Source organism: Heteronotia binoei, chromosome 3 (genome assembly GCF_032191835.1).
Source record: "Heteronotia binoei isolate CCM8104 ecotype False Entrance Well chromosome 3, APGP_CSIRO_Hbin_v1, whole genome shotgun sequence".
Lineage (NCBI taxonomy): Eukaryota > Metazoa > Chordata > Lepidosauria > Squamata > Gekkonidae > Heteronotia > Heteronotia binoei.
The window spans coordinates 60,510,586-60,534,265 of NC_083225.1; the positions used below are offsets into that span (position 1 = coordinate 60,510,586).

At 42.4% G+C, this 23,680-nt stretch overlaps 1 protein-coding gene across 2 annotated transcripts; it reads left to right on the top strand.

Annotated features, from left to right (window-relative positions):
- The first annotated feature begins 3,495 nt into the window (after positions 1-3,495).
- GYG2 (glycogenin 2) lies at positions 3,496-19,043 on the top strand. 2 transcript variants are annotated; one of them, XM_060233914.1, is made up of 11 exons: positions 3,496-3,644; positions 4,225-4,469; positions 6,370-6,511; positions 8,447-8,621; positions 9,597-9,759; positions 14,051-14,177; positions 14,670-14,892; positions 15,765-15,899; positions 16,795-16,902; positions 17,456-17,503; positions 18,848-19,043. In XM_060233914.1, exons 2-11 carry the CDS (start codon positions 4,463-4,465, stop codon positions 19,007-19,009), a joined length of 1,290 nt encoding a protein of 429 aa, XP_060089897.1. In that variant the 5' UTR covers positions 3,496-3,644; positions 4,225-4,462; the 3' UTR covers positions 19,010-19,043. The 2 variants fall into 2 exon arrangements, with proteins under 2 accessions (XP_060089897.1, XP_060089898.1); XM_060233915.1 differs by having other exon boundaries at positions 16,798-16,902.
- Positions 19,044-23,680: the final 4,637 nt, after the last annotated feature.

Consider the following 23,680-nt stretch of genomic DNA (forward strand, 5'->3'; position numbering starts at 1 on the left):
AGGGGTTATAGAGTGCTTCGAGCAGCCTGTCACTAATAACACAGGTCGAGATGCAGGACAGGATCCCGGAAGTGACCGACAGGCTGCTTCAGCGGGCCGCTGCGCCGGCCCCCTGGGTCCCACAACGATGGGACTGATGCCACAGGGACGGGGAGGCCGGGGAGGGCCGCCCGACGGGCGGGGAAGGCGGTGAGTGAGGGAGGGAGCGTCCCCGCGCATGCGCAGAGCCCACCACACCGCCGCCAATCGCCATGCACACGCGCAGGGACGCTCCCTCCCTCACTCGCCGCCTTCCCTGCCCGCGCGGCCCGCCGGCTCTCTGGCTGGCTAAACCGGGACCTCTAATGGTCCCGGTATATTCAGCCCGGGAGGCGGGAATTTGGGGCCAGAATCGGGACTTTCCCGGGCAACCGGGACGATCTGGCCACCCTAGGACAATCTCACATTTCCCCCCATTTCAGCCCCTCCAAGTTGTCTCCTTCCTCCCCCCATAACACTGTCTTCTACTCATGAATTATACTTCACATGGTTTTTCCAACTGAAAACCCTGCTTGTTTTTATATTGGTGTGGGGAGGGGCCCCCCATCTTTTCAGGTATGGTACTGTTGGGCTGCTGATTTTCATGGGTATATGAAAGGCCTTATGCTTGAATGAAAGGAACACCTCCCTATGGGCATTTTTACAGTGAGCTTGCCTTCCCACCCCCACCAGTAATTTCTTGTTTTCACGTTGACACTAACACGATACAAGGTTTTAGAGGGGAAGTCTTAGAATTGCTCTTCCAAGTGCAACAATACAAAACACAAATTTCACTTTTCTGGTGCAGGTTGACACACACATAACCATGTACAGTAGTATATAGGTATGTGTGTCTTCTAGCATTGAGTTTTTCTGAAGTACCGCTATGACCCTGCCCCCCTGCAATAAAAACAGGCTTGTAGTATTGTGGCATTCCAGAGGGGTGAAGAATCATTGCAGCATCACCACAGCCCCAGACAGCAGATGCAATCTGCATCTTGTATGAAAAGAAACTATAGGTAATATATTATATATTAATAATATAATAATAACATATTAAGAATAGTGGGGGGAAACCACAGTAGCCTATGCTATTTGGAACCTCAGCTGTAAGCATAACTGAACCAACCGGCAACCTAATCGCCATGGAATCACCCAGTGTCTTCTCTTACTTATCTATGATTTAGATGACAAAGATGCTTATGTTTTCTGTAGTATTGGAGCTATGTATAATTACATTTCTTTGCCTTTGGGATAAATATAGTGTTGCAAATTTGCTGCCTGATGAGTGCAAATGAGTCTGTCACTATAGTTTAGAGACACCAGGTGAAAACCAGAGCCCAACATGCTAATATTTCTTTACTACTGTATATAGCCTTGTTCATGTGCTACAGTGAATGTACATACATCTGTTTGTAAGAGCCACTGCATGTTTACCTCACAAATGAAACGGGACCAGTACCTGGATACATGTGTGGTTTGTATCACATTTTCAGCTGTACATATATGCCTGTAACATGAAAATTATTCAACATAAAAGAACGACCAATAGTGCTTTGTATTACTGTTATTGAACAGGGCTGATGTATTCTCAATGGGAGTTAGCTATCAGATGACAGTCTACAGATTACTGTTGTGCTCAAGGACCTACCAGAGCTTTGAGAAAGTAACTCCCACCCTAAACTGCGAGAATGGAAATGTGTGTAAGTGTGAGAGAGACTGAAGAAAGAGCAGTTGGGAACACAAAGAAAAACAGATGGTAGGAGATGAAGTTGCCTGAAGGTGAATAACCTTGTAAGGCAGTGTCTTTCTCAGAAAATCTTGACAAATAAAGCTTTAGACATAATTCCTACGAATTCGATGTACAATCAAATGCTACCTTCTAATGATGGTCAACTGAATGTCTTACGTTACTTTTGTTTTTAAAATCGAAACTTGAAGCTATATATATACCTATCTACTGTCTGTAAAAGTTTTTTTTATTTGTAATATCTTCTGGAACACTTAATAAAGGAAAAAATGTTTTAAAAATAAAGCAAATATTTCAAAAGCTCAGTTGCTCTCATATCCATAGGAAGCAAAACCTAAATATCACTGTCCTGTGATCACATGCTATTTGGAGGTGGGAGGTACAAAAACAAAACAATGCAATAATAACTACTGGAATACCACACCTGATTTTTGCTCTAAGAGCAGTGTTTCTTGAAAGGATCATATGTCTCCCTCAGAGTGCAAGCTGCAAATCTTGGGAGGCACTTCAAACTTTGGAGGGGGCCCTCAGAGATTCTACTAGCCTCTTCTCCCACTCAATAGCTTCTGACAGCCACAAAAGAGTGGGGTTTTCAACAGCAAAGCCCGCCCTGAAGATAAAGTCCTTGATTCTTCCTTCAGGCCTTTACAGTAAATTGCCATCAAGACCTGGCTGATGGCCATCAGGCAACAAGGGTTTCATCAAATGTATACCTGAGGTCTTTTATGATATACGTGTATAATAAAAATACCTATATAAATAAAGTTGTTTTAGCTGACATACTGTTTTATGTCCTAATTTTTTATGTATCTTGAGGGACATTTGATAATATTGCATACTCAGTGAGTGGTAATGGTTTAAATGTTAAGGGCCAGGGTTTAAAGTGAAGCAAGGCCAATGGCCCATTGTACAAACTCACCAAACTGGTAAAGCAGTCATGGTTGCTGTAAATTGTGAGTTGTAAATTGCTGTCCAGCTACAGCCAACTTATTTTTGTTTTACGGTCTTGTCTTTGCATCTACTTTCCCCTAGTCCACCCTCCCCCCAGAATCTTTTAATTTAGTACCTTTGATGTTAGCATTTGAATTGTTCAAACATTCTGGCCTTAAACGGAGAAAACTAGGGGAAAAGTGAAACAATTAAAACTCAACAGAACACTTGGGAGGGGCGAAGTAATGCAACAGAAGCGTATGCCTAAAAAGTTGATCGTGGATACAAAAGGGATGGGAGATTTCAACTAAAGCAGCCACTTGCCCGTGACAATTCAGCAGAATGAAGCGCTTCCATATATTCCACCGTTTTAAAATGAAGCAGGGCTCAGGGCTCTACCAGGTTGGGACTCAGTTCTGGAAGTTACATGAATGCCTTTTGGTCGTGAGAAAGGAGGACTTATAAATTGCCACCGTATAGGTTCAAACTTCCCCGCCATTGCGGATGCCTCCTTTAACACCATGTGGTAGGAATGAAGTTAAGCAAGTGCCTCTTATTGTTGATCGGAGCATACTTCTTCCTCCTATAATGTGTGCTACGAGGATTAGCTGTCGTCCAAACTGCCTTTCTCCACGCAAGAAAGCAGCCAACCTCCAGCGAATGGCACGTAAGGGCGTCTCTACCGCCGTTGGCGCTCTTGCAGCGAGAGCGGGCGAAGGAGGGTCCGCGTCCGGGCCAATGAGCGGGGAGCCTCGCCGTCTCTGCACTAGCGCCTCCAAGGTTGACTTTAGCCCTGTGGGCTGCTGGCGGCAGCTCTGTAGAAGCAGGTCTGTGGTTGAGCTGCGTATGGAGCATCAAGGGTGGACAGAGGACCTATGGAGGGCGCTGCTCGGCGTGGCTTTCCGAGCGCGGCTGCCCTCATAAGGGACTTGCATGCTTTGTAAAGGTGTGTGTTGGGGGGTGGGGTGTATGGCGGTGGGAAACAAGTGGGAAAATAGGTCCTGTTTCCCTCGCAGTGGAAGCTGCATTGCAGGGCTGACAAGGGTCAGAAATACGCGAAGCATAACTAGAGGAAGGGGGTGATGCAACCCCGAAAGAAAAACAATGCGTTGGGCACTATTATTGCAATTCGTCATTAATATGCCTGAACCGTTGGATCGATGCTGACTTAGACTGTAAAGCGTCCATGTCGCTTGTAGCTTGTGTTCCACTGGCAGCCTGTCTGCCTTTTCTTTTGCAAATATGTTAGCGAGCAGTGCCGGATTCGACAGACGCAAAAGCAGCGGGCGCGATGAAATGGTTAATGGTTTGTTAGGGAATCTGAGGAAGGGAACATGAAACTACTTGTTGGACCCCATTTGCTGGTGAAAGGGGATGGCTGGAAGGGGCGTGTGCGTGTTAACACACATGCTTTGTTTAGTAAAGGCTTTACATGGAATTGTTAGGATCCCCTCCCCCATTTATTTTAAAGTAAAAGGTGTTGGGGCATGAAGAATATCAGGTATCTTTTTTGTTTCTTCCTACAGCCTAACCCCCTCAGGGAAGTGTTGACCAAAGTGACTTGTAGATGAGCTGGCCAGCCTTCAATCAGGAGAATGTGTGCAGTATAATTCGCCTACCCCCTTCTGTAAGAAAGAAAGAGGCAAATCCCATCTGTTGATTTGTTGACTCAGTCAGGCCTATTAGAAACAAGTCTGGAGCACTGGAGGAATTTCTCCCTCCCCCTTTTCAACACTAACTCCTCTCTCTGTTGCAGCATAAAAGATGCCTGGTAAGTGAGGTTTTTCTCCCCCTCTCCTCCTTCTGTTCTTTTTAATTTTTTTATCTGTAGAAAACTTTATTTGCAAGGTGTAATTTTTATTATACTGAGGGCAGTTCAGCAGGTGGGATGTATGCATATTACTTGTTAAAAACAAAGCCTGAGCATGGGTTCTTTCTTTCATTTTTTTAGTGCCTGTGGTTTATTTTTGCCACTTACAAGGATTTTGTTTTGATAAAACTCAAAAGAGATGCCAGAACCATTTTATGAATTATGATAGCATTCTATTATTTCCTTTCCCATTCAGGATGGAATTTGTGTATCTGCTTCCCAAATCTGTTCAAGACTATTTTTGCAGAAGCAAATGTTACCATAACTAAAAGCTTGGGCTCCTTTCTTATCTCTTATTTCAGGACAGGTACTACCAGTGGGTCCAGAGAAGTTATGTACCATGTAATTAACTGAATGAAAGAAATTACTCTTCTCCAGTAAACTTTAACATTTTCATGGATCCACCAAATGTGGTTTTTGAAAAGTCCTTAGGCTTGCGTTACATCTTAAGCAGACATTGATAAAGTTTCTTTATATTTTCTGCATTCTGTTTGGTGTATGGTACCATCTATAGGCCCTGATCTGGATAGTCCAAGGTAACCCATCTTGTCATATCCTGGAAGCTAGGCATGGTTGACCCTGATTAGTATTTGGATGAAACACCACCAAGGAAGTCAGGGTCACAATGCAGAGGCAGGCGGTGGCAAACCACCCCTGAACAGTTCTTGCCTTGAAAACCCTATGGGGTTGCCAGAAGTGGGCTGTGACTTGATGGCACTTTACATACATATACATCCCCCATCTGTAGATAATTCCTTTCAGACCTAAGACTTGCTTGGAGAGGTGATTGGCTTGGCATTGGCTGTAATGTCTCCACTGCTGTACCAGGCCCAGGATCTTGGGACATATTATCAAAAAGTAACACTATTACTATGGTACTGAATTATAGACAGAGACAGTTGGTTTGTTTTAGTAAGAATTAGCTCATACTACTGTTTCTCTATGCAGGGGTGTCAAACATGTGGCCTGAGGGCCAAATCAGGCCTTAGAGGGCTCCTATCAGGCCCCTGAGCAACTGGCTGTTGACTGCTTCCTTCTCCCTCTCTCTTGTTTTCTTCTGCATCACAGCTCGCTTTGCCAGGCTTGCTGAATCACACAGGAGCTACAGAGCATTTTTTCCATTGGCAGAGGCTCCTTTCTTGGGGAGGAAGGGGGGGGAGGGAGAACTTAATTTGCCAGGCTCTCTCTTGCCAGGCTGTGCCAGCACAGTAGAACTACTGAGCCAAGCCTCTCTTCCTTCTATTGGTTGAGGCTCCTCCCTCTCCTGGTCCCCTGGGGAAGGAAGGAATGAACCAGAGTTTCCTTTGCTTAGTTCCCTAGATCCTATGGGAAGATACAAAGAAAGCACCTTTAAGACCAACGAGTGCTAATGTTTTAAGCATATTTTATTTTAAGTTTTTTAAAAAATATTTAATTGTGTTTGTGTCCTTTATAAAGTTTATATCTCTGCTACCTGGCATTACATTTTATGACACACACGGCCTGGCCTGATAAGGGTCTCATTTATCAGATCCGACCCTCACAACAAATGAGTTCAACTAGTGAGACCAACTCCTGGTGACTATCTGCATTCATACACATCTGCTGTTTGAGGATCCTACCATTTCACTTTTGGTAGATCCCACAGTATCAAACTTGGTCCTTCTTCGGGGATTTTAAGAAGCAAAAGAACTTCTTATGGGAGTCCACAGGCTCTTAACTGAAAGTGCAGCCTGCCTGTCTAGCAAGATTAAGTAACAAGCTGCCCAGCTAACCCTCTTTGCATTGCATTTAAGTAATTGTTCTGGATGTTTGCTTGCAGTGACTGACCAGGCCTTTGTGACCCTTGGTACTAATGATGCTTACTGCCATGGAGCTCTGGTTCTTGGGCAGTCCTTGAGGAGCCACAGGACATCCAGAATGCTGGCAATACTAATCACACCCCAAGTCTCCAGAGTAATGAGGTAAAAACAGATTCCCAAATGCAATTAACATGAGAGCAATGAAGTAGAAATGGGAATTATGCAATTACATGATTGCAAAATAACGGTTTACAGCATATTGAATTGATATTGTGATTCCCAGCTAGTCATGGTAATTAAATAGCACGTGGCTGACTGGATTATTTTTTCCTTGTAGCAAGCTTGTTTTAACTCTCTTAAAAAGTATCCTACTTGTTATGACCCTGTATTTGTAACCACTTCTTGTGTGATAGAACTGAGCAGAGGCCAGTATAACTTCATAGCTGCATTAACTGCAGAATAACATTGGAAAGGGTTTGAATCTCAGCAGTGAGTTCCAAATTCTTATTTTTAAGTATAGGGTTTGTTCAAATAAACATGCCTAACCTTCCATACTATAGGTTTTGGATATTCCCTCTTTAGCTTGCTCCCTGTGATTCCCATCCTAACCTCTTGCTTCAGAATGATAGTTTGCTCAAGCCAAGAAGTTCCTATGGGTTTATCTCATCGGAGCAGACGGAAGGTCTCTAGAGACATTCAGAGGGGAACATGAGACATAAGGGAGGTCTGAATCTCCCTTTCTTTAGAGTTCCCAGCAACTCATTTGTTTTAACCCCCAGATTTCATTCAGGTGCAGTGACATATTCAATTTAAATAGAGGGTTGCAGGCCTCTTGCCACCAACTTGTTTACTGTGTTTGTGCCTTCTTCATCTCATGTACAGAGCTTGATTGAACACTTTAGTTTGGCACAATATCTAAATGCAACCTAAAGTATTTTAGTTTAGAAAAAAGATGATTGATATGACAGAGTATTCCTCTGAATACCAGGGGCTAACATTGGCACAGGGTATTCATGCTACCATGGGCATCTGATTGACTGCTGTTGGAAACAGAATGCTGCACTAGACAAACCTTTCTTCTGGTTGAGCAGGGTTGGCTGTTCTTCTCATATGTCAGGCTTCTCCTACCACAGAACAATCCCTATAACATCCTCCATCTTAGCATAAGAGAATCTGTGTTGGATCAGGCTAATGGCCCATCTAGTCCAGCACTCTGTGTCACACAGTGGCAAACAAAACAAAATAGGTCCCATCAAGAGATCCATTAGTGGGGCCAGGACACTGTTGCCCCTACCCAAACATCAAGAATACAGAGCATCACTGCCCCAAACAGAAAGTTCCATCAATAAAAAGGTAAGGTAGTCCCCTGTGCAAGCACCAGTCGTTTTTGACTCTGGGGTGACGTTGCTCTCACGACGTTTTCACGGCAGACTTTTTACAGGGTGCAGAGTGTTAAAGCTGCAGTACTGTAGTTCTAAGCTCTGCTGACGACCTGAGTTTGATCCCAGCGGAAGCTGGTTCAGGTAGCCAGCTCCAGGTTGACTCAGCCTTCCATCTTTCCAAGGTCGGTAAAATGAATACCCAGCTTGCTGGGGGGAAAGTGTAGATGACTGGTGAAGGCAATGGCAAACCACCCCGTAAAAAGTCTGCCATGAAAACGTGAAAGCAACGTCACCCCAGAGTTGGAAACGACTGGTGCTTGCACAGAGGACCTTTCCTTTTCCTTGCCATTGCCTTCCCCAGTCATCAATACCCTGTGGCTAATAGCCACCGATGGACCTCTGCTCTACCAGTGTCAGTATTCCAAAGTTAACATCCCCAAAGTACTGTCACTGTTGAATAGACTATTTGAAGTTAAATGGATCTCAGAAATTCTCATGATGGATGATCAGTTTTGTAGATTATCAATGCATATTGGAAGTGGTCTCTCTGAGGAAATCAAGCTTTTCTCAGTGTTTGTTTCCCTCGTGCTTTTTCTAAACCTTTCAAATGAATGACACTTATTACTGATTCCAGTGGCTAAAATTTTTAAATAATAGAAACTTTGTTAATGAGAAAAGAAGGACTCTAAAGGCTCTCAATCTTGTGTTTTTCCAGAGCTGTCCTCAGCAATGTATTTGACACTGTGGTTGATGTGGACGAAATCGATAGCAAAGACACAGTGCGCTTGGTTCTCTTGAATAGGCCAGAACTGGGTGTAACCTTTACCAAGCTTCATTGTTGGACACTTACTCAATATAACAAATGTGTCTTTATGGATGCAGACACTTTGGTAAGAACAGTGATGCCAGAAAGCTTTGATCAATTTTTGTAAAATGTTCCAGGTTTTGTTTGTTGATTGTCATGAGACTTATGGTAAAGTTGGGGAAGTCACTTCATGCATCATTCCCAGCACTCATGTTATGCACATCTGCACACCTTCATGAATAAACCTCCCCCCCACTGCCACAGGGACAAATTTTAACCATAAACTGCAGAGTATAGTACAGCAGCTGTAGAAATGCTCATCCAAAGAATGTTCTGATTCTGTAACTGAGACAGAAAGAAGTAAAAATTCAATGGTTGATGTGCAGCTTCGATGAAAATGCACCCCCACAGTACAGATATCTCATGTCCTCCTTGGTGGAAAGTGCCATCATTGTAGTTGACTTATGGCCAGTTTGGTGTAGTGGTCAAGTGTGTGGACTCTAATCTGGGTGAACCGGGTTTGATTCCCCACTCCTCCACTTGCACCTGCTAGAATGGCCTTGGATTAGCCATAGCTATCACAAAGGTTGTCCTTGAAAGGGCAGCTGCTGTGAGTACCCTCTTAGCCCCACTCACCTCACAGGATGTCTGTTGTGGGGAGAGAAGATAAAGGAGATTGTAAGCCGCTCTGAATCTCTGATTCAGAGAGAAGGGTGGGGTTTGTTGTTCAGTCGCACAGTCGAGTCTGACTCTACGACCCCATGAACAAAGTCATGCCAGGCCCTCCTGTCTTCTACCATCCTCTGAAGTCTGCTCAAAAAAGGTGGGGTATAAATCCACAATTCTTCTTCTTCTTCAATCTTGTGGGGTTTTTAAAGCAAGAGATGTTCAGAGGTGGGTTTGTCGTTGCTTGCCTTTGCATACCAACCCGAAATGTCTGTGGTGCTCTCCCATCCAAGTATTAACCAGAGCCAGTCCTGCTTAGCTTCTGATGAGATCAGGCTAGCCTGGATCATTCAGATCTGAGTCTTGTAAATCAAATTTCTCATGTCCACCATAGGTACTGTGCAATGTTGATGAGCTGTTTGATCGGGAAGAACTGTCAGCTGCTCCTGATTCTGGCTGGCCAGACTGCTTTAACAGTGGTGTCTTTGTTTTCCGTCCTTCTTTAAAAACCTTTGGCCTCCTCCTGCAGTTTGCAAATGAGTGCGGTAGCTTTGATGGTAAGTTTTATCAGACCTGCTTCTTGTTTAAGTAAGGCTTGTGTTGTGGAGTGCTTTGGGGGGATGTCAACTTTGGAATATTGACAATACCGTAAGAAAATTTCCCCCAGATACTGATGTGGAGCTAGGCTGTACAAAAATGAAACAATTAGCTGCTTTTCAATGGTAGCTTATGTGTACAGCTCCACTGTTGTCCTTTCAAAGATTAGTACAGGGCCTTCCAATCTTACTGAACCTGAGTGCACTTTTGGAATTTTGGGAACAGGTGCCCCCACAAAATGTCTTCCATGGGAGGTGTTGCCTTTCTGGAGCCAAGTTCAGATCCCATGAAGTGGGGAGTTGCTTCCATCACCCATTGGCAGCATCCTGCCAGGTGTCCCCAAACCCTGGAATAATCTTGCATTAGTGGGAGATTCAACAGATGCTTAAACATGTTCTTTCATTTTTCTTGAATATTTTTTACTCCTGCTCTCGTTTTGATGCATCTCATTCTAAATATAGAAAGACATCTATTGTTTGTTGAAATACAACCTAGCTTGCCATCTTTGTGTATTTAGACCTGTATGGGCGGAGAGCCTATTTTGGCTCGCCCCCGGAGCCTGATGGACCCGGAACGGTTCCAAATGGCACTAGGGGATCCCTGGCCCCCTGGCGATTCCCTCGATGACCTGGTGGAGGCCTGGCAAGGCCGGCTGACCAGGGCCATCGACGAGATCGCACCTCGACGTCCTCTGCGCCCTCGCAGGAGGCTGGCCCCATGGTATACCCTGGAGCTACGCCGGCTGAAACAGGGGCTCAGACGACTAGAGAGGCAGTGGCGGCATACTCGGGACGAAGCGACGAGAACATCTTATAGAACGTTTATGAAGTCTTATGAGATGGCAGTCAAGGCTGCAAAGAAAGATTACTTTGCAGCCAAGATTGCATCTGCAGATTCGCGCCCGGCACAATTATTTAGAATAATTGGAGATCTTACTACATTGCCTCAAGGCAAACCAAATGTTAGGGAATTAGAGATTGGCTGTGAGGCTTTTGCGAAATATTTTGCAGATAAAATCACGTCGCTCCGCCAAGACCTGCCTATCACATTGGATGCAGTACGGGAACTTGAGGCTCCGCGCCTGTCTTCGGGTTTGGAGTTGGGTCGGTTTGACCCGCTCAGCCTGGAGGAAGTCGATGGAATTCTCTCTGTTGCGCGCCCAACAACTTGCGATTTAGACCCTTGCCCCTCCTGGTTGATTAAAGCTTGCCAGAGGGAGCTTAGATGTCCTTTACGGGACATAATAAATAGATCCCTCTCGGAGGGGCGTTTCCCATCACCTCTGAAAGAGGCTTTGGTCCGCCCCCTCTTGAAAAAATGCACAGCAGATCCGGCCGAATTGGCAAATTACCGACCGGTTTCTAATTTACCGTTTTTAGGTAAAATTATTGAGAGGGCAGTGGCGCTGCAACTACAGGGTTTTCTGGATGACGCTTCCGTCCTAGACCCTTGCCAGTCCGGCTTTCGCCCGGGCCACGGGACGGAGACAGTGCTGGTCGCCTTGGCAGATGACCTCCACCGGCAACTGGATCGAGGAGGCGTGGCGGTGCTGATGCTGTTAGACCTGTCGGCAGCGTTCGACACGGTCGACCACCGGCTACTGACCCGCCGCCTCGCCGACATAGGGGTCAGGGGGCTGGCCTTACAATGGCTCTCCTCCTTCCTCAAAGGTCGGGGACAAAGGGTGGCAATCGGGGGTGAGCTTTCCCGGAGGCGCACACTAGATTGTGGGGTGCCTCAGGGAGCAGTTCTCTCCCCGATGTTATTTAACATCTACATGCGCCCCCTTGCCCAGATTGCCCGGAGTTTTGGACTGGGCTGTCATCAATATGCGGATGACACCCAGCTCTATCTGCTAATGGATGGCCGGCCTGACTGCGTTCCAGTGAACTTAGACCGGGCACTGCAGGCCGTGGCAACTTGGCTTAGGCTGAGTGGGTTGAAGCTGAACCCGACGAAGACAGAGGTCCTTTGCGTGGGGCGCGGCGCTCTGGGAAGGGAAATACCTCTCCCGGTTTTTGACGGTGCGCCGTTGAAGGCGGCGGGCCGGGTCAAGAGCCTGGGAGTCCTACTGGAGCCTTCACTATCAATGGAGGCCCAGGTAGCGGCCACTGCCAAGTCGGCATTCTTCCACCTGAAGCGGGCAAGGCAGCTGGCTCCTTTCCTGGAGCGCCGGGACCTGGCAACAGTGATCCATGCGACGGTCACCTCAAGACTAGACTACTGCAATGCCCTCTACATGGGGCTGCCTTTGTGTCGAACCCGGAAGCTGCAGCTAGTGCAGAACGCAGCGGCCAGGCTGTTATTGGGACTCCCGAAATGGGAGCATATACAGCCGGGGCTGCGTGAACTGCACTGGCTGCCAGTTACATACCGGGTCCGATACAAAGTGCTGGTTATTACCTTTAAAGCCCTATATGGCCGAGGACCTGCCTACCTGAGGGACCGTCTCTCCCCATATGAGCCCCAAAGAGCACTGAGGTCGGCAGGGAAGAACACGCTGACTATCCCTGGGCCAAAGGAGGCGAAATTACAGAGTACACGGGCACGGGCCTTCTCTGTTATAGCCCCGTGCCTTTGGAATCAACTTCCGGAGGAGGTACGGGCCCTGCGGAATTTGGACCAATTCCGCAGGGCCTGTAAGACCATCCTTTTCAAGCAGGCGTTTGTAGAACTTGATAGGATGGCTGTTTAATTACCAACTATTTATCTAGTGACCCCTGCCATAATACAAGTGTACAGATAACATCAGGAAGATCACCGCCGTTTAAACTATGGAATGATCCAGACATTTGGAACTGGTTTTAGATTGTTGTTTTAAATCAATGTATAACTTAAATGTTGTTTTAAATTACCTTATATTGTATATTTTATATTGTATAATTTTATCGAACTCTTGTCAGCCGCCCTGAGCCTGCCTAGGCGGGGAGGGCGGGATATAAATAAAATTTATTATTATTATTATTATTATTAGTGAGAAAAAAAATTCTCCAAATAAATGGAAGGTATTTATTTTGGTAAATTTTGTTTGAAAAGTTCTTGTTTGAAATTAACATACTGCTTACAACCATCTATACTATATACAATCAGTGTGAAAATGCTCATAGTTTGGTATGAGTTTTAGACCATGCAATATATCTGGATGGGGCTATGAACCCTGTTACCTGACATGGTTGTACTGCAATGTATAGCTCTAAACTGCTTACAGCTGTCACGCTGAGTAGATTGTGAATTTGTCAAGGTGTATCATGCACACACCTGAAGTCCTATCAGGGGCCCTACACTCTGGCTTGCATGCACTGCTTCACCTCCTTGCTAGTTTTTTGCCAGCGGCCAAGTGGCAAAAGGTGCTTAATTTGTATGTGAAGTTTCCTGGGGAAAACTCTTTGGAGTAGATTGTACATTCATGGCCTTGTTTCTCACCCTTTGAGCTAGATGGAATCCTTTATACAAGTCAAAAAGTACTGGCTGGATATTAGGAAAATATTTTTAATGGTCAGAGTAGTTCAAAGGTGGAACCAACTGCCTAGGAAGGTGGTGAGTTGCTCTTCATTGGCAGTCTTCAAAATGCAGCTGGATGATTATTTGTCAGAGATGCTTTAGGCTGATTCTGCATGGAGCGGGGGTTGGACTGGATGGTCTGTATGGTCCCTTCCAACTTTGTGATTCTATGATTCTGTGATTTTTTATTCAGTTTAGTGGAGCTGGTATGGACGTGTGGGGTCGTGGCGCGGTGTGATACAATCACAGCTGCAATGTACATGAGCATTGTGCTTCCCAGGGTATCTCCGTGTGACTTTTTCAAAATGCTGCCATGGCACAGGGTAGAGCGCTTATTCTGCACACTGAAAGTCTTGTGTTCAGTCCTCAGCAGTTAAAAGGATCAGGTCGCAGATGATGTAAAAGATCCCTGTACCTGAGACCTTAGAGAGCCACTGCCAGTCAGAGTATGCTATAGTGAACCTGATAGACTAATAGTCTGACTTAGTATAGGGCCAACCATGTGTTCACTCAGGTAGAAGAAGGGAGGAAGGGAGGTAAAGAAAAGATGGTCATACAAAATGTTTTGTTGTTGTTGTAAGTTGTTTATGAGATAGCAGAGATCTTTGGCCTCAGTTTTGAAACTTGCATCTTCTCCAGGTGGGAACTTTGAGGCAGGTTTGTTGATCCATCATGATGAATAAATATAACTTTGAATAATTAACTTTAGCCTGTGTTACAGTTTGCACACTTTTGCTTTCAATTCTTTAGGAGGCGATCAGGGACTGTTAAACAGATTTTTCAGCGACTGGGCGATAATGGATATTAGCAAACACTTGCCATTTCTCTATAACCTGAGCAGCAATGCACTCTACACATATGCCCCTGCGTTCCGATTGTAAGTATAGAAACACACTGGGTGAGTGGTTGCATTAGTCTACGGCTGCAATCCAGGTGGCGCAAGCATGCATAGTTAACAAAGTGGGCATGACCTTTCCATCCCCTGGATGACACTTTGTGCTCTGCCCTACATGCATTGGTTAGATCATGCCCTGACGCTAATGACTTTTCATGATGCCATAGCATGGATTAAACATTTTGCATCAGCATTTTAATAATAATTAATTCAGTGCCGTCAAGTCCCTGTGGGTTTTAAAGGCAAGAGATTAGCAGAGGTAATTTGCAATTGGCTTCCTCTGAAAAACCATCCTGGTCTCCTTGGTAATCTCCCATTCCAAATACTAACCCCGGCAGACCCTGCTTAGCTTCTAAACTCTGATGAGCCCGGGTTAAGCTGTGTTAGTCAGGCTGCTCAGCATTTTAAAATGGTACTTAATATAAGCCTAAAATAACCTTTTTTTAAAAAAAAAAACTTGTATTCTCATCACAGTTTTGGCAAAGATGCGAAGGTAGTCCATTTCTCGGGATCAGCAAAGCCATGGAGCTACAATTACAATCTTCAGACAAAAACTGTTACAGAGGATGGCTCGACATCAGTATCTGAAAGTCAGCGTTCTTTTCTTGAACTTTGGTGGGAAATACATAGTTCCAGTATATTACCCTTATTGGAAAAAATTCAGGAATCGCATGAATCAGAGCTCCAGAAAGAAGAGGTAATACGATGTTTTGAAAAAGCTTTAGTTTTTGTTCCCTTCCATAGTCTGTGATCTTCATGCATTGTGGCTGATTAAGCTGTAAGTCTAGTCAGTGCAGGCAGTAATGTCCATATACAGCATCTAGTGTTTTAAGTACATGATACATAATTATTAGGTTTTTATTTGGAAAATAGCATAGGGACTGTTAAAGTGTACAGATACCACATAGGAATGTAGTGTGAATTTATCATCTGCAGTGATTAGTTTGTTAGGTTACATCTCAAATATTGCTGTGGATTAACAAAGAATAGAACCATATGTATTTCAGCGGTACTCACTATTTTGCAGAGAGATTCAGGTATCCATGTTGGTCTGAAGCAGCAGAACAAGGTTTGAGTCCAGCGACACCTTTAAGATCAACCAGGGCTTTTTTTGTAGCAGGAACTCCTTTGCATATTAGGCCACATCCCCCTGATGTAGCCAGTCCTCCTGGAGTTTACAGTAGGCCCTGTACTAAGAGCCCTGCAAGCTACATCAGGGGTGTGTGGCTTAATATGCAATGGAGTTCCTGCTACAAGAAAAGCCCTGAGACCAACAAAGTTTTATTCAAGGTATAAGCTTATGTGTGCATGCACACTTCTTCAGATACAACATGCCTATCAACACACCATAGCTTCAGATGGGGCTAGAGCTCAGATGTGTTTCCTGGTCACATTCTAGCCTAAGTAGTCTTCCACAAATAGCATTTTTTCTAGAGTTGTGTTTGGGAGTACATGTGCATATACAGTAAAATCTGCCAGAATAAAGTGTTTGCAATTTGAAATAAAATGTGATCTCTAGTTAAAAAAAAAAGTATTTTTGCTGATACAACACCTATTATTTTTTGTTAGCTGGACTTGAGTGAAAATCAAACTGAATTTGAAGAAGGATCTCTTGTCTCTAGCTGTCTTTTACCTACATCAGTGAATACAGAAAATGTAATAGAAACTATTGTAGATTTAAGTAATGAATTCTCTGCCAATGATGTAAGTTTTTAATTTTATTTCACTCTTTCTGCTAATTGGGAATGGAAGCATGAATTAGAAATCTTTCAAAAGTTACATTACTCTGTATTTGGAGACTACAAATTGGGTTAATCAAAAGCTTTGTCCACTTGTCTTCAACCGTACCTCATATGCAAATATCTGCTTTTAAAAATCTAGTAAATAAAATATTGAATTCCCCTACCAAAGAAATGCTATTGAATTAGGACTGATGTAATATCTCACTAAAAATACTTTGTGTTAAAATTGGGTGGCTTTGGCTAAGAGGGAGACTAGGACTGAGTGAACATCTTACAAGGATACACCATATTATCCAGAGAACCTGCATCTTCCTTGGGGAAATAGACATATCTGTGGACTGTTGACCAAATGCAGAAGCCTGGTGAAAGGCTTTGTGTGTTCTCTTGTCCAAAGCCATCCCAAGGCCTTGAAATTAGTGTCTCCTGTCTAGAGAGTAGTGGACATCATCCATTCGCATGCTGTCTAATCCTAATTACACACATTCATACAAAAGCATGTTCTTTTGATCACATAGGCATGTGTTTCTATAGAAATCCACTTTGAAAGGTGTCCCCTCTCAGTTGCTAAACATATTTTAAAGGATCCTTTATCTGGAGCCCCAAGTGTACTTAACCTGAAATCATGGCATAGTCACAGTACTCTTATCTATTGTAACATCTAGATCAATTAGGTGAATTTCAACTGAAATCTGAAGGCTATTTTAACCTTGAAGTAAAACACATCAAAAGCTTATGTGCTTAGCAATTGGAGGCTTTAATTTGCGTTAAAAGCAAAAACTGATCATCTCTCCTTCTTACCAGAATATGGAATAAGATAAATTAGTAACCAGACTTAAAACTGTGGCTTTATTTTTCAGCAGCTTATACAAAAAGTGGAGGGCAGTCATGATATCACAGTTGCTGAACCCAGCCAGTCATCCACACTGCCAGCTGTCCAGCCTGTCCTTCAGCACACTGTAGAAAGAGTAAGCATACTTCATTCTGAGAAACTTTTAGTCCCAGTGTTTATCTGCATTTAATCTGGAGCTGTTTTAAAAAATATAATCTATATTGACTCATATTTTTTTTAAATATCAATTATATAACAACAGTCTGTTCATTTTGTTCCATTTTCAGAATGATGAGGATATGACATCTATGTTTTGTAAATTCCCAGCCTCATTGATGCTGACATGAAACAGTTTTAGATATAGGCAAAGTACCTGCTCTTGTTTGCTGGCAGTATCATCTTGCAGGTGGCACCAAAAGGAAGGGGTTGCTTCAAGGTCCATGGACATTGAGTCTGGTTCCTTGGCAGACAGCTTATTCTACCGTAAGGACTTGATGAGCCTGAGACAGGATACAAACCTTGCCCTAAAGGGGAAGACTAACAAATTGGAACTGGGTTAAGGTTATACAGCTTCTGCTCAAGAAAATAGAAGTCATCTCCATAACTGTAGTCCCCCCAATTAACATAGCCTTTCTGATTTCTCTATTTTCTATTGAGAGACACCTCATTATATTTTTCCTTTTTTGTAGATGGGTGGGACATTCTACTTTGGCACCTGTGAAAAAGAGAATGCCCAGGTAAGAGAAATTACCTTCTTTTAGGATGGAGCAGTCTTGATTTTTGGGATGCAAAACTGCAAGGCAACCCCTCCCTTGCAAATATTATAGTTTGGAATTTGCAAAACTCCTCCTCTCACATGTGACATCAGAAGAGAAGAAAGCATTTCAATCGAGGTTCTTTGAGATAAGAAAGATTTAAGTATACACATATTTGGCCATGTTTAATTAGATATATTAATATGATATGATCTCTCTGAGATACAATTCCAAAAAAAATCCCAACTTCAAAAATCCCCACTTCAAGTATAGGCTAATGGTGTCTGAACTTGATGAGACCGAGAGGGAAAAAGATCTTGGAGTTGCTGAATGAAAGTGTCAACCCAGTGTGCTGCAGCGGTGAAAAAGAAACTCTGTTGAGGATAAGGAAAGGGATTGAGAATAAAATGACTGATATTGTAATGCCCCAATATAGATCTATGGTGCAACCTCATTTGGAATACTGCGTACAGTTCTGGTCACCATGACTCTAAAAGGACATTGTAGAGCTGGAAAAAATACAGAGGAGGGCAACCAAGATGGTTGGGGCACCTTCCCTATGAAGAAAAGCTGAAACGTTTGGGCTTTTCCATTCAGAAAAGAGACAACTAGGAGGTCATGATAGAGGTTTATAAAATTATGCATGGCATGGAGAGAGTTGACAAAGAGAACTTTTCTCCCTCTCCCAAAATACTAGAAGTTTAGGGCATTCAATGAAACTGATGGGAAGTAGGTTCAGGATGGATAGAAAGAAATACTACTTAACACAGAGAATGATTAAAATGTGGAATTTGCTGCCAGATGATATAATAATGTCCAGCTTTAAAAGGCGATTAGATAGATTCATAGAGGTTAAGTCTATCAATGGCTACTAGCTATGGTGACTAAGGGAATTCAAAGGCACTAATCCTATAAACCTCAGAGCCAGGAGGCAACATCAAAGGTAGGCCTCGGACTCTATGCCCTGTTGTTGGCCAACTGTGTGAAACAGGATGCTGGACTAGATGGACTATTGGTCTGATCCAGCAGGGCCCTTCTCATGTTCAATAAGGTATGACCAGGATTGTAATGTTAGTGAGATATTTTGAAGTCTGGAACCAAAATTATGGCTTAATTACTTTCCCATAAGGCACTTAATTCATGCATTTACCTTCCTATGCTACAGTCCTCTTCTTTGTAATACGTACATGCAAGTTGTTCAGAGAACTGAAAATTCAGTGCTTGTGTTATTAAAATATAGAAACTGGCTTTCTAGCTTGGTTAGTACATCAATTAAAGTAATACAAGCTGAGCTTCTGAGCCTCCCTTTTTTGTTAATTTTTATAGGAAGAGATTACTGGCTCTGTTTCAGACCTTTCTATTAAACCAGAACCAGAACGACCAAGTGCAGAAGATCAACGAAGAAAGTGGGAGGAAGGCCACATTGACTATCTGGGAAAAGATGCCTTTGAAAACATTCAAAAAAAGTTGGATTCCTTTTTATTATAAATCTTGCTTTTGTACTTCTACAGCAAAATCACTGTTTACATCTCTCATGTATGTAAAATCTCTTGGGTAACACCCTGGTTGTTTTGAGGAGAAGGAAGTGGTATGGGGAAAAAAAACCCACTTCAAAAATAGTTGTATTTGATATGTGCATCTATATTGTGGCAATGCATTGTCCTAGAGAATGAAATGCAGTAGGTTTATTAAGCTGCCTTTTACTGAATCAGACTATTGGTTCATCCTTCCAAACGCTATCTTCCCTAACTATCATCAGCTTTCTAGGGTTGCAGGTAGGATCTGACCCAGGCTCTCTACTTTGGAGCCTTTTAACTCATGATGGCAGATTATGAATCTTGACCCTTCTAGATGCAACTCAGGTGTCATCAGGAACTAATCTTTCTGTCAAACAATGCTTCCAACTCAACCTGTATTCATTTTGCTTTGCATTCTGCTCAATGTGGGGCTAAAGTTGTTTCACCTTGGACCAACTTATTTTCTATAGAGGGTCCACGTTAAGAAACCAATATCATACTTTCTCTTATAGAGCATTATGTATTACCTATGCATTTTTAAATACAAAGATCCTTTTTACACTAACTTGCAGTGCCTCATCAAATGTTCTTTCACCTTCATCTGAAATCATTCTATGGAAAATTGCTTTACACCAAATATGAGACTGCTCTTGAAGAAAACTAAGAAACGATGCAAAATGTAGCTGTTTGCCTATTAGTAGGTGCTGGGTGCCATATGCACGTTAAACTGGTTTTAAAAAAGGCTTTACTGGCTACTTATGTGCCTGGTTGTTGCCTTCAAAACCTTCATGACTTCTCCCTGTATCTGTAATCCAAAATTTAGGTCCTCTCACTAGTCTCTAAGGAGTACGCTTCATTTGCCATGTTCAGACATTCTGGGCAAAGTGTTGTTTCTGTTTTGGCCCCGATCTTCTGGAACAGAGGGCTTTGTCACAGGCAGTATTCTGCAAGTCCTCTATAGGAGGACATTTTTAGATAAATGTATATTGTGATTCTTCTGGACAATGAAACTTTTTGGACAAGCCTTTGGTGTTTTAATGGTGATGTGAATTAGAAGAAGAGATTGGATTCAAGACTTTACTCAGAGTCTTACAGCAGTTTTCAATCTTCTTCTCTTCCTCTCCTCATAACAGACACCTTGTGAGGTAGGTGGGGCTGAGAGAGCTCTTTGAGTACTGCTCTTGAGAGGATAGCTCTGAGAACTGTGACTGACCCAAGCTCATCCAGCAGCTGCATGTGGAGGAGTGGGGAATCAAACCTGGTTCTCCAGATTAGAGTCCTCCACTCTTAACCACTACACCGAACTGGCTCTGTGATTGATGTGATTAGATTGATGTGTTTTAATTTGTTCTATTATTTAACCCGCCTGGAATGAAAGATAAAACATGATAAAATAAATATTGAGTCAAGGACTTGCCATGTCCCTTTTCCATTTAGCCTTTGGAGAATAGTGTAAGAGCCTACAGGAATAATCCATATGCGGGTTCTGGGTCATCTCCATAGTTTTGCTTTTAAGGAAAGTTGCTCTCCTCCCTCCTTCATAGAATGGGCTCATAACAATGAACCCTTTTTGGTTTTTTTAAAGGCAAAATCCAAATCATTTTTATTTAGGACTTGCTAAATTATAGTACAAGGGACTGGAGCCTCTAGCTCATTGAAACAAACAGCCTTGGGTACTAATATAGTTCTTAATATCATTTTGTAAATTGCTGTGAAACTTTGTTATGAAAGGTACAAGATAGGCAGACACCTGATCCTTTTGGTCATACCAATTCACATAGTAGACAAACCCCAGTACTTTGGGGGAAGTTATGAAAAGACACCCAATTGTTAGTAAATGTAGTAAGATGAGCACTGTTTGTTTTAAATTGCATATCTAGTTGTATACATAACTAAAAACATAGATGATACAACCTTTTTTTAAAAAAAAAATAGTGACAGCTTTGAAACAAATTTTTTTTTCGCATTGCACATTTTTACCCAGTTAACAAATACTATATAAACACACTTATTACTGTAATAAATCCTTAAAACGGTTGATGGTAATGTGAGAGATACAGCTTATTGAGAGAACATTGAACAGCATATAATTCCCATTGGTATATGGCTCTGGGTTATTTCCCCCTCCCAGGGTAATTCTTATGAGCAATTTCATTTGTAAATAATCCATTGAAAAACAGGAATGTATAACATATATATATCTGTGAAGGCAATTTGAGACCATTGCCAAAACAAGACATACATTTTACCCTTTGCTTAACTGGGGGTGCATTAAGTTAATTTCTACTGAAATGCATATCCTTTTTGTTACTGTGAATGTTTCATAAGTGGAAAGGTCAAATTGTGATCCCCCCACTGCTTCTTAGAAAGGGATTCCTTACATAGCTGCTGATACGTATTTAGTTTTGCAAGCTGCAAGAGGACGTGCTCACTGTCAATATCTGCATTTTCTATCTATTCTTATTATAATCCTGCATGAATAAGTAATAGTTTTGTAAATACTTGAAACATAGCAAATAATGGGATGTTCTGTGTGTTCCTGTTATAAAATGGTTCAAATAAATTTTTTTATATTCATGATTTCTACATCTGCCTATTTTACGCCATTAATTTTATTGGAGTTTGTGTGTGGTGTCTATAGCTGGTTTTATGTACTTTGGCTTTGACTTGGAAAGATGCAGAAGAATGCATGTTTGGATTTTCTAAGGAATCATTCTGAGATCCTAAACACTGATTACTTAGTGGATTGTGCTGTCATGCCCAATGATCTATGGAGCGTCTAAAATATAGTAGTATGATATTAGGTCTTCTTGCTGTACAAGGTGCTTTGCAATTTTTGCCTTCTGTTCACTCTCACAACAACTTGGACGAAGTATGAGTCATACTCCAGTCTGCTTTAGAAGATAATTTTCTTCTGTGGGTACAATATTGAATATGAAGTGGATGCAAACATTCATTAGATATAAAGAATACATGTTTATACATACATACATATATATATTGCTGCTACTACTCTTCAGTGTTTACCATTTAGGGGAAGAATTGGGTTTGTTCAGTGGGAAATATTGTATCAGAGGAGGTTCCATAACTGAATGTGGTTAATAAAGACAAAGGAAGGAGTGTTTTTTAATGGTGTTTCATTGAGTGGTAGGCAAATTAAATATGTAGGGTAAAGCCAAGTAAAGTGATGAAAGGATTTTTGAAAAATCTATAAATAGGATACAATCCACTATCATTTCAAAGAGGCATGAATTATCAACATGTCTCATTCAAGGATGGGCCTGCACATCACTGAATGGATTATGTTCACCTGATTAAACCAGGCACTTTATCCATTGAGCAAGCTTGTCAATTATGCCTGGATGCTCTCTTTCAGCACTTTACATTGATTTCTGTAGAAAGGGTAGCCATTCAAGATGGTGAATATTGCAATTTCTCAGGGGCTCAACTCTGCTTATTCTGCCTTTCACGTGGAAAACTGGTCATTTACTTTAGATATACCAGCCAACTTGCAGTGTACATGGAGTTAAGCTGCTTTAGTTCCATCATCCGCACTTAAATGCAAGTTCTCAGACTGAGATAGTTTTGTTACAAAAAACAGAGCTGGGGTTTGTGGCTTCAGCAGATATGGACATTTGAGCTCTAGTAACATGAACTGGGATTCAGTGCACACAATTCAGTTGCTAGTCTGTGATCTATGTATTCAAAACCCCGCATCCCCCCTGCCTGGAAGTCAGGGCTAGGGGTTCAAAGATCTGCTTCCACTGGTGAAACAGCTATTTTTGTTATGCAGGTAAACTTGTGCAAGATTCTTGAATAGGGAAAGTCAAACTGCGTCTGGAATTTTTCTACCAAATTCAAAGCATGCCGTACAAACTATATGAAAAGGTTTGTTTACTGACATACGGCACTTTCACACATACTAAAAAACTTACTTGCAGTGAACTTTGCAACTGAATTTTAGTATGTGAAATGGCAAAATCCACTTGCAGTCACTGAAACTGATTGAAACGAAATTATTTAGCATGTGTGATGCCACCCAGGGAGGGAATTGTCCACTGTTCCCCTTTTCATTTGCAACCTCCAGGAAACTTCAGTGATTGTATCAATGATAGCAGAAAGGGTAACTAACATTGTGTTCTGTAAGGCCAGAAGCATGGGAAATGTTTTGTAGAATGGCAGCACCTGCATTCTAATTATTAGCATCAAACCAGGCTGACTTCACAGATTTTATTAGTCCTGGTTAGGTAAAGGCCAGTGTAGACAGAAACACCATGCGGGTCTGGAATGTTGTGATTAGGACTAGCTGTATAGGGAATAAATCAATCATTAGGTTCCTGATGTCATCACCAAGCTTGTCTGTATTCCAAGTGGAGAAGTTTTACAGAGGCAGTTCTGCGTGGTGTTTCCCCAGACATGAATCTATGATCTTAAAAATCTTCAGAAACAAACCATATTCTAAACTTTATCAGAATAGCTTCAAGCTCTTGTCATGCCCTTAATTAAAACTCACAGTTTGTTGATGCTGTTAACATAATTCATTAACGTAAAAAGTTTTATTCAAACAGCCTTTCTTATTCTCCTCATCAACAAACATCCTGAGTACCAAATTCCTTCTCAAATGAACCAGGACAGGACAGAC

Bases quoted from the DNA above. Each gene is read 5' to 3' on its own strand.
- GYG2 (XM_060233914.1), top strand. The intron at 15,900-16,794 runs GTAAGTTTTTAA...TTTATTTTTCAG, and splicing joins ATGAATTCTCTGCCAATGAT to CAGCTTATACAAAAAGTGGA. The intron at 16,903-17,455 runs GTAAGCATACTT...CCTTTTTTGTAG, and splicing joins TTCAGCACACTGTAGAAAGA to ATGGGTGGGACATTCTACTT.